We start from the raw sequence: 19,890 nt of genomic DNA on the forward strand, positions 1-19,890 counted from the left end.
CACCTGTCCTTCCAGGCTCACTTCAAATGCCACCGCCTCCTGGAAGTTCTCCCTGATACCCAGGTTTGTCTTCTGAATTCTTTATAGCTCTTTGTCTGGTTCTCCCTGAGGGCCTCGTGACCTCATTGGATGAGATGGATCCTGCGGGGAGGGCCCACACCCAAAGGTGCATCTTCGGAGCACACGGCCCTGGGCTGGAACCCCACCTCCTCGGCTTTTCAGCTTGTGACCCGGGGTAAGTCCCTTATCCGTCAGTGCGGGTGAGATGGTGGGGAGGGGAGGTTCCTCTAGGGAGGGTTTGGGGGAAGCTGGCCCCCCGTGCTGGGCTCTAGGCAATGAGGACCTGACCTTGGTAGGGCTGTGGGCACTGGTGACGGGGTGGGGGACCAGCCAGGACTGGGTGGGAGCTTCTAACCTGTTCAGTACCTTGTGGCCCTCACAGCGAGTCGCCAAGCCCCGTGTCCTGCCCTGACCAGGCCAGGGCCGAGCTTGGGGAGGGAGGCCAGGCACAGCTCTGGGGCACCCTTTGCCCCCCACTTCTGGTTCCCCATGAACGGGACTCCCTGGTGACGAAGCCTCGCTGGAAGTGCTCAGGCCCGTGCCTTCTCTTCTTTTACACCCGTCAGCCGGGAACCTCACAGAGGCCCCCGGACGGAAAGGGAAACACCCACCACAGCTTCGTGGAAAATTCCAGCTTTTAGGATAATCATCCGGTAGCCAAGACGACCTGGAATTTCACTTCCTATTTCCCTCCTTTCTCTTCTTTAAAAAAAACAAACATCCACATACGTTGACAGCCGGCTTCCTCTGGGGGTAGCTCAGGGTGGAGCCGGCACTGACGTCGCCGGGAGCTTTGTCCTACGTCACCTCGGAAAGTGATGCCGATTTTGCCAAAGACAGACACACCCCTCTCTTCCCCTCTTCGGCCTGGAGACCAAGCGTGGGGCTGAACGGCGCTGCTTCCATTAAACCGGTACCCATGACTGTCAGAGCTGCGACCCACGGCGATCGCCAAACAGCAGCAGCCGACTCTCATCTAACATGTTTCTTGAATCTGCACAAACTCTAGGTATCATTCCTGCCAAGGAGCTTTCAGCCTGTGCTTGTTTGCCTCTCTTGACAGGGAACTTACTACTGCGAGCCGCTGATTGAGATAAAGAATTGCAGGTGTGGGCGTCCGGCGCCTCCCAGGAAGTGCCGGCCAGCGCTGCGGCTGACTTCAGACCGCCAGGGCTCCTGGCTCTAACGGCCTAAACTGACTTTGGCATCTTACGCAGAAAAGGGCGGGGCTGGAGGGACGGGGGAAGCATCCGGAACAGACAGGAGCAGAGGGTGGCAGGATCCAAGGCTGCCGAGGCAGCTGGAACCACGGCCCGACCTCCCCGGGAACAGCTGGGCAGGCTGCATGCCCACTCTCCTCTCCCCGAATCTCTGCTCTGCTCCCCCCAGTCCAAAGCCAGGTGGAAGCCTCTGCTCGGCTGAGTTAGGCACACGTCCTGCCCTGGCTATTGGAGTGGCGGGCGGTGGGGAAGAGGGAGGAGGTGAGGAAGGGCCGGGGTCCTTGTGGGACTCGCAGACGGGGATCCCTGAGCAGGCAGGTGAACTCGGGCTCCCAGCCAGCCACACAGCACCGTTTCCTAAGCTCACCATGGCCCAGGCCAGAGTGTCGAGTTGGCAAAGTTCTACGTGACACCCTTCTCCCCAGGCACAGCCTCCCGTCACCATAACAAGCCACATCCTGGAACGAGCAGCGGGTGTCTGGAGGGGCACAAGACGAGCCTGTAAATGTGACACCCCAATGGTGGCCGATTGCCCCTGGGGGTCCCATCGCAGGACCATCTGCTGTGGTTTTGGCCTCATGTGGCGCTCGGCCTCCTCGACTGTGTTTCAGACTGTGTCTCAGCAAACCCCACATCTTGGTACCAAGGAGAGCCTAAATGACTGAGCCCTCCTCCTTCCCGAGGTCCGGCATCTGGAGACAAGGTGAAGCCCCCCGTGACATCGGTCCCAGAAGCGGCAGAGGCGCCAAGGACGCCAGCTCTCGTGGTAGGACGAAGCTGTGGCCCAGGAAGTAAGGTGATGTCACGGGCTGGCCTGACCACGGAAAAGGGACACAGATGCTGGAAGCCCTCTCTCAGCAGGGGGCCAGGGCAGGCCGAGTGGTGTCTGCTTCTCAGGACCATGGAGGGCCGGGCACCTCTACTTCATCTTCGGAGCCCCACCTTTCGGCCTGAGGCGACAGCGTGGTGGCTGTGGCCAGGAAGGTGTGCAGCAGCACCGGAGCCGTGTGACCTTGGCGGGTGACAACCCACAGGTGTCGACCCCTAATAAACATCTCAGAGCCCATTTCAGCTCATTTCCAGAGACGCCAACCCGCAGCAAGCCCTCCACGAATGCCTTGTGATACTGCACCGCATCATCGCCGTCATAAGCCATCGCCGTAAATAAAGCATGCATGACCCACCATCACCATCACCACCATCATCCTGCACATCATCATCATCACCATCATCCGCCATCATCACCATCACCACCATCGCATCACCACCATCATCATCATCGCCATCATCCATACCATCATCACCACCACCACCATCATCACCGCCACCACCATCATCACCATCATCACCACCATCACTACCATCATCATCCTTAAGCCATCATGCATGCATCATCTACCACTACTACATCACCATCACCACCATCATCACCATCCTCATCATCACCATCATCACCATCATCATCACCATCATCATCACCATAATCACCACCACCACCACCATCACATCTGCCATCATCACATCATCACCACCATCACCATCATCATCACCACCATCCTCACCACCATCTCCATTAAACCTATCTAAATTCAAGTATCAGGCTGGAAAACAAGTGGATGAATTTAAAACTGGGTAGAAATAAAAAACCAAGAGGCCAAAACTAAGCGAGATGTCCAAACCCAGGTACAAAGTCTGGAAGAGGGCGGGCTTGGGGCATCTGCTCTCAAAATGGCTGCGACTCTAATGGTCCAGGAGCCAGAACGGACGGTTAGAAAGGCCTGCAAACTGAGGTAAGAAAAAGAAAAGTGGTTTAAATGGGAGGTGATGTCATTGGTCACACGTGTGGCTTCCGATAGTTTAACTCGGGGCGCTGGCGATGTTTGCAGAGCCAAGTTGTTCCTGAGCTCAAATGCCAGCTTCTTGCCTGGCGCTCTCGTAGATGTCACCGCCCATCCAAGTTCACGGGTGGCAGGGTGATGATGTCTCACGCTCCGCAGCTCGCACCACTGCATGAATCAGGGCTTGGGGGAGTTGGAACGGGGACCGGAATATCTTGGTATTTAGTAATGGTGAGAAAGGACGCGGATGGAAAAATCAAAGCCCTTTGCTGCTAGATGCCTGGCGGGAGCTATTTTAAGGGCAGCGGGTGTTTTAAGTAAATTCCACTCGGCCCTCCCGTTAACCCCTTGAAATTGGCCGTGAAAGACGTTGCTGGGTGATAGAGAATGCTCAGGGGTTCCTCGGGGCGCCGGAGGACGGGGACAGCTCCGGGCCACACCTGCGGGGGACGAGCCCCAGACACAGACGCGGTTATGGGGACGCATCTGTGCGGGTTTGGGGGAACCGCCTCGGGGGAGGAGGAGATGGTTCCCGTGAGAACCCCCGGAGCAGGTGCTGACCATGGGCAAATCGATGGCGAGGCCTGGTCCTGTGTAAGAAAATGGAGACATCCCAGAGTGTGCCGCTGCCCAGGGAAGCACCGTCTGCCCGCTCTCTGCCTCGACGTCCCTCCCTCACAGGCCCGCATGCGGGCCTCAGCCAGGGGAAGAGGCGGCCTCGTGGAGCTGTCCGTGGGGCAGGGAGCCACAGGCACCATGGAGACCAGCTCCTCCGGCGGCACGGGCGTCTCCCTGCTCCATCCAGATCCAGGCAGACGCTGGCCCCTCCGGCACCCCAGGGAGGTGGGGAGCACCCGGAGCGTCAGATCCGGCCGCCCCGACCACCGCGCTCCGACACACTTAGGGCCCAGCTCCTCGTCCCGGCGTCCACACCCCGCCACACCCGGCACCATCTCCCTCTCCTGCTCCCTGCCCACCAGGGGAGCGAAGGGACAAATGGTGGGTCTTACAGGTGGACACTGAGTCCAGAGCAGGTGTGAACTGAGGACTCCCTCATTCAGTTGTTATGTACCCGCCCCAGGCCATCCCCAGAGGAGGTGCTGGGGACATGTCCCCGCTTTTCAGTCTCTGGGGAGGCAGTGCGGAGAGTGGTGTGTTCTGGGGGCAGAAATGCACCTCTGCCACCCCATGTGGGGAGGAAGGGAGGGGAGGTTCTGCCAGAGCTCTGGCTGGGCAGGAGCTGGCCAGGCTTCGGGGAGAGGCCGGGCTGGGGGGACGCTCGTGCGAGGGCCCAGAGGCAAAAGGGCCAGCGCCGGACAGACAGACAAACAGACACTGGGAGCAGAACCTGCAAGGTCGAGGTGACTGAGGAGGCCAGGACTCTGGGCTTGACCCCAGGCCTGCGGGAGCTGCTGTGGGGGGTGACAGGGCTGCAGCACGGGGCACAGCGGGGAGCCTGGGGGTGACGAAGTGGATGCGGGGAGATACAGGCCGGTGCCCTTGAGTGCAGCTCAGGGAGTCTTGGGGCCACCTCTGTCCTGATCCCGCACTGAGAGTCTGCTCTGCGATGCTGGACCCCTGCCCTGGCACCCGCCTCTCGCTCCTGAGATGCTTCTCTGGATAGGCCACCGGAGAGGCTGCACTCGTCCTGGGCTGTGGCTTCTTCCAGCCTCCAGACGTGTGCCCACCTGTCCCCTCACACCCTCCAGGGCCTCCGATCCACCCTGTGCTCCTTCCGTGTGCCGTCACCCACTCCCGCCTCCTCCCGGCCAGCATCGGGCCGCCAGTCCCTGAGGCTGAAGAACCCCCAGACTTCACTGAGTGCTCGTGTGCGATTCCCCCTAATTCTCTACTGTCTAACCTCTGGAAGAGTTTAACGAGTCCAAGGAACCTCGCACCCCTTCGCTCCCCTGGATCTGCCCGCTGTTAACACTCTGCAGCTGTGCCGCCCCCTCCTCTTCACCCCTCCCCGTCCCCGCCCCCCGTGCATGTACAGTGAGTCCTCGTCTAACATCCTCAATGGGTTCTGCAAACTGACACATAAGGAAACCGATTTCACCATCGCCTAATTGATACAAACAAGAGTTAAGTTCCTAGGGCATCTCATCATTGTAACGAAATGACTATTAAAGGACCTGCTGTGAATGTTTTTTCTGGGCCACCTGAAGGTCAAGTTGAAGACGTTCTCACACCTCTCCCCTCAAAACTTCATTCAGCCGGTGTCTTCTAAGAGCAGGGAAGACTCCTGCGGAATATTCTAGCGTCACGCCAGAGAAAATGGATGCTGACGCCGTATGACCTAATGTGCAGTCCGTGTTCCACTTTATCCAGCGCCTGGGATGGCACCTCAGGCCACCCTCCCCGGCGACTCCGCGGACCGATTATCCGTCCCTTCATCCCACAAACACTTACTGAGCACGTACTGTATGCCACACCCTGTTCCAGGAGCAGGAAACAGAGTGAACAAGGCCACCCGGGTCCCGGCTCCCGTGGGGCCCACCCGCCACTGGCAACGAGCGTCACAGGAAATGAGCGATTTCAGAGAGTGACACGAGCGGTGAAGAGTGTAAACCGAGAGCCAGATCTGGAGGTGACGTCTGAGGTGGGGCTCGGATGACAAGCAGAAACCGATCGAGCTTCTTCGTGTCAGAGTCTCACTTCGTTCATTCATTCATTCGTTCACTCAGTCACTGTCTTCGTACTGAAGGCGCCCAGTGCCCAGCTCTGTGTTGGGAACTGCGGGGTAGGTATGTGTTTACGGTGGTTCCCCCGTGCCTGGCAGGGGTCTCTGGGGCCAGACCACTTGGCTGTTATTTGCAGGCCTTCACAGGGAACCATTGCGAGGGGCCTCATCCTCATGGGGACGACGAGGCAGGACTCTGAGAGGTGGCAGCTGCGATGGGCTGAGACTCTGGGGGGGCGCTGGGAGGGGGCGAGTACCTTCTGCATGTCCATCTGTGGGCAGAGGGCAGAGTGTGACAACCTGAGTACGTCCACAGCGTCGCTGGCATGGCCCTCCCCTCGATGAAGTGCCTCACTTGTAATGAAGAGAAAGAGCTGACGAGAGCACGCGACACCAGGCCGTAAAAGGCACCGTGGGGCCCCGCTTGCTCTCTCGAACCCCGCGCCCTGGGGGAGGCACAGCGCCACGCCAGCCGGACACTCAAGAGGGCCTGCGGAGGCGCCCTTTGGTGAGGCCCTGGGGCCCCCCGCTGAGAACCCGGTATCCCCTCTCCACTGTCAAGCCCTCTGACGACGGCATCCGCCATCTGGCCCCAGCTTCCAAGGCCCCTGAGGCAGAACCGCTCAGCAAAGGAAGACACTCCCGGATCTCTGACTGGCAGAAAAATCGAGATAGTGACAGTCTGTTCCTTACACCACTAAGTTTTGGAGTCGATGGTTACGTGGCAAGAGGCAACTAATACAGAGTGTGGTTTTAAACAAGTCCTTGAAAGAGGAGATCTTTAGAAGCTTGATTTAAAAAAAAAAAACACCACCGCACGGTCTTCTATTCAGATGACAGGTAAAGTAGCATCTAAATTGAGGACTCGGTTTCTTCTAAGTTCATCTTCTGATTATTCAACACGCACAAGCTGAGGGCAGGGGACGGAGAGGTTAGTGGCGGGTGGGATGTGGAGAAATCCTCTGCCAGCTGTGACACTTGAGAGCAGAACACGGCACAAGGAAAGGAAGAGAAGCGAGGGCCTGGAGTTAGAAAATTAAAGGCGTTCGCTGTGACTCGACGGTTTAATCAGCCGATCAATACCGTTCGCGGAGCCGAAAGATTTTGGGGAGTGGTGAGTTGAGATGAAAAATGCATGAGGGGACAGGAAGGCCTGGGAGGAGAAATGAGAAAGAGCCAGCCCGTTCTATGTGTCCAACGCCGGCCAAGAAATTACATCGGCGAGGAGGAGCCGGGAGCCGCGGGCCGACTGCAGCTTAGAACACGTGTGCAGCCACCTTCCCTTCACGAGGCAGAAACGTGCTAATTAAATTGCTTTTCTTGACTAAAGATGGATTCGGTAACCTTTAGCAGTGTGAAACGCCAGCGGAAACCGAAATCGTGTGGGTCTCAAAGAGGCCGGTGGAGTCGGAGCGTTCACGACCACGGGGAAGGCAGCCGGCATGACAGGTGGAGGAGGACACGGCCCCGGCTGGCCCCGCCGCAGCCACGGCGCACGCCGCACTCAAGCACAGAAAATGGCAATTAACTGGGACTCCTAATTAGCTCCTCAGGAAGGCAGAGCAACTGGAAAACAAGCACGTATTGTGGATTGCTTTAAAACCCACTTGCATTGGATATCTTGTGTCAATTAGGGTCAAATTCAGCTGTAAGTGACAGAAAATCCACAACAGTGGTGGCTTAAACGAGACAGCCTAGTTCTCTCCCACACAGCAGAAGACCAGGGATGGATGTCGAAGTTGCCAGAGAGCCGGACACTTTATATTTTGCCACCGTGCCATACTCAGCATGTGGCTCCTTCCTCATGGTCCAGGATGGCTGCTTGAGGCCAGCCATTACATCCTCACTTCGGCCAACAGGAAGGAGGACGGGGCAGAAAAGATCTCCCTCTTCTCGCCACCCCCTTAAGATCCACTCAGCAGTTGTACACGACCTGAGTGACATCTCAAGGGCCACTCCTAATGGTGAAGGAGCTGGCATATGAAGTCTTTGTCCCAGGCTCAAACTGGGAACTCTCTTTACGCTATTGGAAAGGCAAATGGCAGACTCCGTAATGTCCTGGAGTCAGGATCCATTCGGCTCGAGTTAAAATGATGTTTCAGGACAAAGCAAGACCTTGGCCTTGAGTGTAGCGCTGGGGAGGGAGAGATTGACAATGAGGGAAAATGACAGAAAGTACATGGAAAGAGTCATGTAAACTGCGACATTTAAGTCACTATGCTATTCACGCCACAGTGTTAAAGACGGTAAACTTCATCCAGACTGAAAATGAAACACTTGTCCTGACCACGTGCAAGTGGCTGGCGCTCCAGACAGACCTTGGCCACCCACCGTTGTGGTCACACTGTGCTTGGGGCACTGCGAGGTCCTCAGCCTGGACCCTGGGCCCCGCAGCTTAGAAAAGATTCGTAGAATGACACCGGTTTAATCTCCACTTAACCATGGAACACCCCATAAAAAAAATCCTAGGTCCCTAATGTAAACCTACTATGTGCTTAAAACTCAGTGGGTAACAGCCAGCCGCTAATCGGGTACTCATGTAAATAAACGTAACATTTCCAACGTGATAAGGGCCAAGAAGCCAGCAGCGGGGGCATTAGCTGGGACTGCGCTAGGCTGCGAGTGACAGGAGACACATAATAACAGAGGCTTAAGCGACGCAGAGGTCACTTCTCTCTCGTGTGCGCCTGCAGGCCGGCAGAGAGGGCTGGCGTGGAGCCCAGTGGTGCCGCCAGACACACCTGGTCTGTTCTACCTTGCTCTGCACGAGTGACCTCCATTCCCAAGGCCACCTCGTGGTCCAAGAGGTCCACAGCCCACAGCATGAAGGGTGGGCCCTGCTCTGGTTTGAAAAAGCGTCCACGCTTCTCGACACGCCTCTCAGCCAGGGGTGGGGGCTGGAGGAGGGTGCGGAGAGTGTTCCCAGGGGGAGGGCGGGGGACCTTCTCCGCAGCAGCGGGGTGCTGGGCGATGCCATCACTGCCATACCATGGTAGTCAGGAGGTCTGCCCGATGGGCTCACGGTCCTCTGGAGACTTCTGGGCTCAGCGAAGAAGCCACCTCCCTTCTTGTGGGCTAAAAGTAAAACTTTCCAGTTTTTAAAGGAAATTTAAAGGAGCCATAACTTGCCGGGTTTGCAAATAAAGTCGTTTCTCAATCTTAGCCTCTCCAGAGGGCAAAAAAGCCCTCAAATTAAGATCGCAGAGGAAACCCGGGACGCGCAGGTGAGATGATCAGGTGAGGTGCTCAGGTGAGATGCTCAGGTGAGGTGCTCAGAACCAGCAGCCCCGACTGTGCCCGCTGCCTGGCTCCTGCCCTTCACGGCCTGGTCCGTAGGCGCCTCCAGGCCCCTCACCTGCGTTAAGCACTGACCACAGACAGTGCAGGAAACGAGGTTCTCCCTTCGTCCCGGCCCAAGCCGCCCAGGAGCGAGCTGGGCTCCTGCAGAGGGAGCCCCGGCAGCCGGTCCAGCAGCCGCACAGCTCCCTGGTCCAGCCCAGCGGTGATCGGTGGCTCCTCTGCCCTCAGTACCCCGGCGGGATAAAACTGTGCATCTCTGTGGGTTAGATGGTGTGTAACGCCATTTTCAGGCCATCCTGGTCGTCGCGTGTGTGTGTGTGTGTGTGTGTGTTCGCAGCGTGTTTGCTTGCGTGTTCTTGGCGTGTCGTGGTAAATGCGGCGTGTCTTTAGCCTTCTGGGGGGGGGGGGGGGAGGGGTGGGGCGTCCGATGCCAGAGACGATACCAAGAATCCTTACTCCGGAGTGGGGTGGGGGTAGGTTGATTAGAGCCAATCTAATTGACACACATGAACGGACAAGGGAGTGTGGTCCCCAAAAGCAAGGTCCTGTTTTATTCCGAGAAGGGCGACACCACCCCGGTGTCTGGGGCCCCATCATCGTGTGCTCCCGCGGGACAGGCAGCATGCACAAGCGCGGCTCGTGACAGGACGGCCTGGAGAGCCCCAGCCTTTATGTGGCGGGGTGCACCTCAACTGAGTCTGCGGCTTGGCTGGCCATGCTCAGGCCTCAGGACAGCTTCCCCTCGGACAACTGCAAACTAGACAGCCCTTCCCCCGCTGGCCTGGGGGCATCGGTGTTTGTATTCTGAGGAAGGGGGTGACTAGCAGGGCTGCTCAGCCCCTTGCTGCCCGTGACCCTGACTTTGTAGGCTGGGTGGAGTGCTCCTGCTCTGGGCAGACGGTCTGGCCTGCGGTCCGTCACTGAGGGCCGACGACAAGCAGGGTCACACAGGCACCCATTTGAAGGCCATCCAGGCCTCTGCCCGCGGGGAGCTGGCCTTGCTTGCTCGTGTGACCTCACAGCCTTCTCCTGACTACGGGCCGGAAGCTCTTGAAAAAGTTTTAGAACCACCTGCCTGCTTCCTAATTAGGTCCCTTCTCTTTCACGCTTGGAAGTTTTCTTGAACTTTTGCTGGTTTGCAAACTGATGGAAGGAGAAAGGAAGCAGAGCAAATTGACTCCGGCCTCTGGCGATCATTAACGTGACCCACTACCCCCTGGAAATGAAAGGCCAGCGCCTCTTAGCTTTAGGGGCGCCAAGTGCAAAGGCAAATATCAAGAGGCCACGGCTGGAAAGGGGACCTGTTCTAACCGAGGCGGGGAGATGTGGCGGGTTCACAGGATCACGGACGGACCGGAACTGGGCTGGGCCCAGAATTCCCGTCCTCCTCGGAACACCTCCACTTTCTAAGCCGGGTTAGAGCTCTTGTGCTTGAGGCCGCCTCGACGCACGGCGGAAGCCACTTGGCAAAGCCTGCAGGGGGCGGCCCTCCCGTGGATGGCCACCAACCTTGGGATTCCTGCCTCTCAATCTTTTCTTCAGAGTGAGCAAGGGGAGATGGGCGGGCGTCCCAAAGGCCATGGTAGAAGATGAGACAGGCCCCACACGTGTCCACGTCCCCAAAGCAGTCACTGTGTGCCTGACACGGATGTCAACTGACAAGGTCTGTACTGTCTGGCCCTCTCTCATTTGACATGTAGACTAGATCCCTGGCCCCTAGCGCCTGCGCATAGTAGGTGCCATGTGAATATCTGGGGTGGTCACTCACAGAACTTCCACGCCGTCTGGCTGGAATTGCTAGCCCAACTCACAGGTGAAGAATCCACGCTCAGAGGGATCAGGTGACTGGCCCGTGGTCACCTACTTAGGAGCAGAGCAGAAACCTGAGCCTGGCTTTCTTATTCCACTCAACGTTTGGCAACTATTAACTGAACACCTACTGTGTGCAAGGAACAGAGCAGTGCCCAAGGCAGACACAGTCCCTGCCCTCACGGGGCTGACACTCTTGCCATGGGGGGTGGTGGACGATGACAAGATAAATAACTCACGTCCAATGCGACGGGTGCTTTGAAGAACACAGAGAGGGGGCGGGAGGGGTGGGGACACACATCCACCCACACACAGCCGCAGCGAATGGTCAGGGAAGGCCTGTCTGATAAGGTCGCTCTTCCTGGAGCAGCAACGGAGCAGGCCTGAGCCGCCATTGTCGTCCTCTTGTCCTCTAAGTGAAGGGCGATTTGGACTCCCGCTAACACAGTGGCAGGAGAGCCAGTAATCCCCGCCGCTCATCAAGCACCATCTGTGGCATCGTTTCCAGTATATTTATACGATGTTTGGGCTGAATAAGACTAGCAGCTATTAAAACCAACTCCCGAATCTCAGTGTTTTAACACAATAAAAGGCTTAACGGTTTACCTCTCTCTCACACAAAAGCCACCGCAGGGGCTCCCGGCTGGGTGGCCAATGGGCAGCTCCCCTCCGGGCGGTGACTCAGGGATTCAGAGCCCTTCCGCCACCTGACTCCACCGCTGTCGCTGTCGTGTGCTGCTCCCAATGGTGCCTAGTGGGTCTTCTTGCAGCTGCCTTTTGCTCACCTGCCCTGGCCCCATTTAGACACAAAGGATCCAGGAAATACGGTTTTAGGAAGAGGAAATAGGTTGACGGGAACATGGTTAATAACGACAAAAAAGAGAGCAGGCCCTGTGGCTTCCTGGAGGCGGCTGCCTGGGCAGAGCTGCAGCTCAGAGGCCGGAGGTGGGGACGGGCTCGGGCTTTCTGGAAGAGGAGCGTGATGCACCCCGGACTCTTTCACTCCAGCCCGACGCCCCCTCCCTGCTCCACGTTTAGGATGGTGTCCTCGCCAAGGAAGGTGACAGCAAACGTGAGGACAACCCCCGTCCTGAGTGTGGGCTCCCGGCAGCCTGTGTGTCGGGGGGGAACTCTGCTCCCCAGAGCCCCTGAGCATGCAGGTCCTGGCTGGGGGTGACTGGGGGCAGCCGAGGGCTCCTGCACCCACCCATCTTTGTGCCCTCCTTCCCTGGGGCAGAGCTGTCGGTGTGGGGTTCCTGGGTGGCCTGGCATCCTATGAGGCTGGGAGCTGCAGGGCAGTGCGGGCACCCCTGGGAGGCTCTCCTGTAGTCCCTCTAGCAACCTCGCGCAGGCTTGGTGACACGCTAGGGACTCGGCATGCAGCTGACCGACTGACTGCCTTCCCGTGACAGGGCGGGCAAGGACTTCCCTGGCGGTTAGATCACTCCCGGCCGAGGCTCCTCATCAGAGCTGCTACCTGGGCCCCGGGCTGAGCTGTAGAAACAAGTCGGTCATGGCCGACTATGTGTGCCGGGTCACGTACGAAGTCCACGTTTCTTTTGAGAGCAAAACACGGACTTCGTACGTGACCTGGCACACACATTCTCACGGGCACACGCCCCAAAGAGGCGAAGCGCATCCTCGCGCAGAAACCCGTGCAGAGCGCTCATAGCAGCTTTGGTGGCACAGACGCGAACTGCCAACGACCGAACGTCCTCCAGGGGGTGAGTGATCAAGCCGCGTGGCGCACGCGCCGTGGAGCCTTCCTCGGCAGCGAAAAGGAAGGGGCTGTGACACTCGCAGCATCCTGGATGACTCTCGAGGACGTTACGCTGAGCATATGGTTCCATGTACAAAAAACACTCGTGAGATAGATGATTATGGAGAGGGAGGACCGGCAAGCCGTTGCCGGGGGGCGGGGACGGGCAGAGGAGGCGCGTCGCTACAAGAGGTGGCACGAGGGGGTCCTGCAGGGCCGGTCTGGTTAGGTACCTCGATCGTGGTGGTGGCTCCAGGAAGCCACACACGGCGCAGAGCTGCACGCAGACACGCAAACACACAGACGCGCGAACGAGCACGTGCACCTGCTGAAATCGGAGCGCTGCGTGCTGTCCCAGGTCAGCTTCCTGGGTCTGGCTATTGTACTACAATCGTGCCAGATGTCGGTACTGGCGGAGGCCGCTGCAGGGGTCTGCCATGTGACTCAATTTTTGCTAATGAAGTTCCGGTGGAACTGACATGTGCCGGTGCTGGGAATGATCTCAAAACACCTGTGCATTTTTCCGTTCTGAAAACTCGAAAGGCGCCTGTGACTCAGCTTCCGTGATGTAGGCCCTGTCATGTCACGTGGCAGCGTGACAGGATGGAAGGGACAGGTCCCCGAGTGACTGTGTGGACCAGAGCCGTCCTCTGACCTGAACCACGGCCTCTGGAAACGAAAGAGAAGTGTCTTTGTTCTTTAAGCCACTGGATTTGGAGGCGTCTGTGTTAGAGCGATGTAGTCTTTGCTCAACGAAAAAATAAAAACAGGTTACGGAACAGTATACAGCCTGACCTGATTTCCTTCCAAGACATGTACACACGCAAACACGTCCACACGAAGGTCTGTTGTGGTGATTACCTCTTGCTAGTGGGAACTGCGGATGTTATTTTCAAAAGGGACACGTGTATTCCTTTTGTAATTACGCACGCAAGCCTATGGTGGAGATGAGAGCCAAGAATTAGATGGGAAAGAGCAATGCCCTCAGTCACAACCCGCTCCACAGTGTGGGAGCTGGCGACGCCTGCGGGCGGCCCAGGCCGGCTCCCAAGCTCATGGCCACTTACTGTCCTCCCACCTCCCTTCACGGCCACCCTGACACGCCCACCACCCCGTAACCTTGCCCCGAGGGACACTTCACTGTTTCCAGTTGGTCGGGGGAAGCGAGATGCAGATGAGGCCCCTGCCCAGCAGGACCCGCCTGCCCAGTGAGCACGGAACCACAGCTCATCCTGTCCCACTATCCCTTCTGTCCCCGAGGACAGCAGATCTCCAGCTGGAATTTCAGACTCAATTAGCACAGAGACAGGCTGGAGTTCTCGAGCAACTAATCACCTCGAAGCTGCCAAGAGGGCGCTTCACCTGGGGTGTGCCCAGGACTCCGAGGCTCAGCTCCCGAGCGCTGGTAACATCAAGCGCCGACCCGCAGTTTGAAATTCCACTCGAGAGTGACTTTCTGAGTTTCCTTCCACCAACCTAGGGAGCTGGGGTGGGGACGAAGGGAGGACGGATGGCGGGACAGGGGAAAGAACCCTGCCTGTCCCAAAACGTGAAGCCTAATTACCCCCGGAGCAGATGCACGGGGGGCTGGTGGCAGCACGTGCGTCCTCGCAGCCATGGCTGAGCGGCGGGCAGGGGAGCCGGTGGACGGGAGTCGGCCCACGCTTTCCCACCAGACGCCAGGCCGTGACAGCGGAGACGCAGACGCCGGGAGGCACAGAGAGCAAGGGGAGCCACTGTCCCCTACGCTGCAGACCTGCCACGGACCACCCCCCCCTTTCGGGTTGCCGGAGGTTCCAGATCTCGTGAGCATCCTGGTGGCTGAAGCCGCCGTCCCTTCCCCTCCCAGCTGGGGTGGCCTTAAAAGGCTCTGAATTTAGCACCGGGCCCACACCCGGACACGCCACGCGCACGGCAGCCTTCACTCGCTCACACCGCACGTCACCAGCCCGTGCCGGCAGCTTCCCGTCAGTGGCGTGAAGTGTGAAAACGGCACTCGACACCAAAAGGCCGACTCCCAATTTAGTCCAGGAAAAAATCTGGACAGCCTTTCACAGTCCTCCTCGTTCTGCTCCCTTAGCGCCTCACAGTCGCCCTGCTGACGAAGTCACCTGGCCGGCAGAGGGGGTGGGCGAACCACCGCCGCTGACCGTGGCAGAGACGCGCCGGCAGCAGATCGCCAGCTCTGGGCAGAGCAGGGATCCGCCCCTCTGCCTCTGGGAGGGGGCGGGGAAGCTCTGCTGCCGGGTGTCCGGCCAGTCGGTTTATTGCTGCGCGACACCCTCCAGCTGGTTCCTCGGGGACACGGCAGGGGAAATACCAGGCACCCACCTGGGCTGAAATCGGACGGCATATGTGACGCGCCGGGCACGGAGCAGGGGCTGAGCTGGCAGGCCAGTAATTAAGTCACATAAAACACTGCGCCGGCCTGGCCTAGAGAGCACCCTTGGGCAGTCTGAGTGATGCCTGGACAGCACACACATTGACGGCCACTCCCCTTTCTCTGAGAGGCACCAGGACAGCTCGGGGACATGGTGACGGCACTCACCGCGGCAGCAGGCCTCCCAGCTTCCTGCATAATCCACTCTTTTGGACCTGCCGGCCCGCCCCCAGCCTGCTTCTGCCAACCCCAGGTCAAGACGCTCTATTTTAATGGCTGACGCACAGGGCCAGTCTCTCTGGTTTGTGTCCTTAAGCACCAAGCGCTCGGAGACTCGGCAAAGGAGCTCGTGGCCCTTCCTGTCCCTCTCACGGGTCCAGCCTGTGGCACAGTCCCTTTCAGCTTCCTCTTCTCAGGACTATCAGTGAAGGGAGGGCCTTAGAGGTCGACTGGCCCAAACCCTGTATGTCTTTCCCCCTCTTTTAATTAGGGAAAGTAAAAATATAAAGAGAGAAGCAGAATAGCACGCATCGCCCGCATACCGGGCCCAGCCTCCGTGACCATCACTCATGGACGATGCTGGCTTCCCTCGAAGCCCCCAGCACCCTCCGGCCCTCCTCCATCACCCTCACAGGACCACCAACCCTGCGCCTTACAGAAGAGGGCTGGGGTCTAATGAGGGAGAGGGGCTTGTCCGACTCCTGTGACTGGACGCGGGAGGCCGGAGGCCAGGTACTGGCCCTCGTGTGTCCGCCCCCAGTCACGGGCCCGCCCCCCCCGTACTACTGGCTATCGTCCCACTCGCCCTGGGCTATTACTTAACATTTTTCTTCGATGGTCTCACTATTTTTCCGCCTTTAAAACGGAAACTTTGTATCGCTCCCATAAATGGGAAACAGGTATCGTTTGCCACAGATAGAAAGTATTACTAAAGATGACACAGAAAAAGAATTAAAAGTCATTCAATTCTAAGTAGAAACTACCGCCTGCCCAAGGCTCTGCACTCTTCCGAAAATGAGTCTACGGCCATGCCACCCTGAACGTGCCCGATCCCGTCTGCCCTCAGAAGCTAAGCAGGGGCGGGCCTGGTTGGTACTTGGATGGGAGACCACCTAGGAAGACCAGGTGCTGCTGTAGGTGTAAAAAATAAATAAAGAGGGCTTGGCGGGAGTTAGAGGCCACTGGGACCGACGGGGACCCGCTCGGACCTGCAGAAATCAGGAGAGTCAAACGGGTAAGAATGCAAACGGCTTCTAACAATGCGATTCCCCGCTCCCACGGGCACGCCGGCTGTCAGGGGGCTGTTTTTTCACATTTGAACATCTCTCACGTGTGCTGTCAGCCAGCTGGCACTCACGACGTCCTTGTCACGTGCACATGCTCCATCTCTGGCCACACTGTTGTCACTTCACATGAGTACGTGCACCTATCGTCCTGTACGGGGTCGGTCTACTTGCCATTTAAATATCTTCAAAAAAATGTGCAGCGAAGAGACAAACTGTTATGACGGCAGGGACCCTCATCCGCGGGGGACGCATCCTGGGACCCCCAGTGGGTGTCTGAAACCGTGAAGAGTACCAAACCCTGTGGAGACTATGCTTCTTCCTACACGTTCGCGCCTATGATAACGTTTAATTCACAAGTGAGGCACAGTCAGAGATTAATAACCATAACGTAATAAAATAGGACAATTACAACAACATACTGCAATGGAAATCTGAGAATGGCTCCGGAGCCACGAAGCAAACGGAGGGCGACTTGGAGAGAAGCACTGGGGTACGGTGACAGCCGATCTGATGACCGAGACGGCTACTGAGTGACTAACGGGCGGGGAGCCGCTGGACGAGACGGTCCACGTGCCGGGCAAGAGGGAGCTGGACCATCTAAGACGTCGTCGCACTACTCAGAACGACACGTGATGTAAAACTTACGAACTGTTTATTTCTGGAGTTTTCCATTTAGTATTTTCAGACTGCAGCTGACCAGGGAAAACTGAAACCGTGGGAAGCGGAAAGGTGGATACGGGGCTGCTGTAGGTACCCGAGGTCCTCGGTTCTGTGTTTTCTTACAAAGCGACAGACGAGCGTGTGTTGGACCAGAGATGGGGAGCTACCTGTGAATCAGTGAGGCTGTGTCGTGTTCTGTGGCTGGAGCCTGGGAAGGTGCCTGTCACACGACCGACAATAACACTCGAGGCAGGAGAAAATGCCAACCCCCTTGGAGGAGATGAAAGAAATTTCAGAGCAATGAAAGGCTGGCGTGACTGATCCACGTGTCATGCAGGCTCATCGTTAGGCCTGTGCTATGCTTTAATTGGCAGCGTGTTTTCCTTTCTTAGTGGTTCATAAAATAATGGTGCATCTTCTGAGCACTGGCAGCCTAAATGTGATGAGCCGCAGCATTTCATCTAAGGTCACCCGCTGCACGTCAACGCGCCCGCGTCACACCATGCCGCCCAGCACAGCTCCCCAGGTCGGGTGCTGATGGCACGGCCACCTCTGTCGGGCCCGCATCCGTCACCGGGGAGGCTGATGCCTAATTGGCTTGCTGGCCTCCCCGTCCAGGGCACCTGACTCAGTCGGTCTGTGGGGGGAGCCCGAGGCTTTGTGACCACACTTGGAGCGGCGCTGTCTTATCGCTCCCACCATTCAGGCCCCTCCGCCCTCCGGCTCCTTTCAGCCTGGTGGGGGTCGGGGTGGGTGGGGGAGAGTCTGCGTGGCACTGGAATCCAGGTAGGAGCCACCCATGCTTTTGGACATGTCAGAAGGTGGCATCTCTGGCATAGTTCATTGCAAGGACGGCGTAACTTGTTGCAGGGGCTGGGCCGGGACAGCTCTGGGAGGCGTCCCCGTCCTTCTCAGGCAGTTCGCCAGCTCAACGCTTCTCCGTACAAACTGAGGCCACGGCTTTCAGAGCTGGGCTCGTGGCCCTGAGCGAACTCGGCAGACTGGGCGGGAATCTGCGCAGTGACGTTCAGGCACACCCGTCAGGCCTGCTCCCACGGCTCTTGCTGGCGACACGGGCAGATCCCTTTCCCTTTGGGGTGTGTGCGTTACTGGTTTAGTAAAAAGAAACATCTGTGCACTTTTTTCTTCAAAAAGGACATTCCGTTTTTCAAGCCGCCAAAACGTCTTTGGGATGGAGTATTTGTCAACACTGCCCTCTCTCCCGAAAGCAAGAAGCAGGGACATGTGTCCTCAGAGAGAACTATGTTTTAAATGCAGATGTTACTAATTTTTTTCTTCAAGAGGCCCAGATTTGCTCACATGGTCATTGATTCGAACGTACAAGGTGCTTTAAGAAACAGGAGACAAAACCTTGTCCTGGGTACAAAGGTTTATTGTTTATAAAAATAAGTTACACAACAAAACGCCCAGCACGACACCATCTGTGAGCACGAGGGCTTACACGAGGACGCGGCACACGGGCCCTGGGGGTCGATCCCCGACACCGCTCACACACACGGAAGGACATGCTGCGTAACTCCCCTGTGCTGAGTTCCGAGAAGGTCTCTGCCCTCCACGTGCCGGCTAACGTGTCTCACTGGTCGCCTGCACACGGAGACGGGACCTGTCGCCCCGGAAGCTCGGCCTTAACGAACATGCTGTTTTACAAAGGCGGGGAGGGGCTGCACGGACGCCAGGTGGCGAGGAAAGGCGAGCCCTTGGGGTGCTCGGGGCTCCCCCGGAAGCTGCCGGCGGCAGGGCGGGCGGCGTTACTGCCGGCAGGTGTCGTGGAAGGCTTCGAGGGTCCGGAAGTCCCTCCATGTTGGGGGAAGGCCATCCTGCAGGAACTTCCCGCAGCGCAGGCACGGGGCCTGGAACAGCTTTATGTAACTTCTTAACCAGGTCTAAAAAGAGAGTAAGGAGAGAATGAAAGAAACGGAAGCGGGCGCCTCCAGCGTCAGCCTTCCTGTCTGAGCCCAGTGGCCTCGGGGACAGAGAACCCGAGGTGGCTGTGACTCCAGAAGATGCCCCGTGATTTTACAGAAGGCCGCATGCGGAGGTCACGGCAAGGTCACAACACTGCTGATTCTCAGCGCTGCCGCTGCCCCGGCCCCTCCCACCTGGGGGAGGTTTTAAATAGAAATTCGTACTCTCAAAGGCAGGAAGTGCTCCCGGAGGAGGGGCTGTGACCCATCCCACAGCCTTGTGGCTTGGGGGGCCGCATGTGGCCACATTTCATTTCTGAGTCCTGAGTCTTCTGAATATTAGTATCGATCCTCTCCTGCTCACGGCCAAGAAGTGGTCACAGGTGCGTGCGGAGGAAGATGCTGCGCAGACGTCCATGTGAGGCTTCTCCCTGAGGTCAACATGTCTCCTTTCTCATCAGATTTCAGAGGTCATCTCTCACGGTCACGATGAGGCCTGACACGCCTGGGGGAGGGCGGGGACAACCCGCTGCCACCAAATAACGTAATAAGCGGCAAATACACACTCGTGTGGGTCAGAGTGCAGAGTTCTCTCGGGCATCATACATAAGTATGAGACTCATAACTCAATTCTTGAACTCGAGGAGATTCGCTACCAAAAAAGAAAAACCCACGCGACCCGAACCCTACACAACAGGTAAGTTCTTCCTGTGACAGGGGCACACGAGTCCTGTCATTTAACGTCCTCCTGAGATTACGTCGATAAGAGAAAACTGTTCTTTGAAGAGGGGGACCGAATTTATTGCGACAAATCCTTCCGTCTTCACCACAGTGGCTTTCGTGGTGGCAGAGCCCACTGAGCCTGTCCCCCTTCCAAAGGCCAGGTGTTGGAGGTTTGGGCAATAAACAGGAGGGGGTGAGTGGATCAACAGTTAAACTGTTTCTCCTCCGGGGCTGATCTAGCTCAAAT

The 19,890-nt window shown here is 57.6% G+C and overlaps 1 protein-coding gene and 1 pseudogene across 3 annotated transcripts in view; one reads left to right on the forward strand and one right to left on the reverse strand.

Moving 5' to 3' along the window:
• The first annotated feature begins 16,067 nt into the window (after nt 1-16,067).
• LOC120602763 (uncharacterized) lies at nt 16,068-16,186 on the forward strand (annotated as a pseudogene).
• A 2,181-nt stretch (nt 16,187-18,367) lies between these two features.
• MED27 (mediator complex subunit 27) overlaps nt 18,368-19,890 on the reverse strand; it is a 175,410-nt gene continuing 173,887 nt past the window's right edge. For 2 of the 3 annotated variants that reach the window (XM_039862918.1, XM_039862915.1), the window contains one exon: nt 18,368-18,899. In XM_039862918.1, coding sequence (XP_039718852.1) covers nt 18,765-18,899 — 135 coding nt within the window. In that variant the 3' untranslated portion in view covers nt 18,368-18,764. The other variant, XM_039862916.1, reaches the window with a different exon arrangement.

The sequence above is a fragment of the Pteropus medius genome, unplaced genomic scaffold, assembly GCF_902729225.1.
Source record: "Pteropus medius unplaced genomic scaffold, Ma_sr-lr_union100, whole genome shotgun sequence".
In the NCBI taxonomy this organism is placed as follows: domain Eukaryota; kingdom Metazoa; phylum Chordata; class Mammalia; order Chiroptera; family Pteropodidae; genus Pteropus; species Pteropus medius.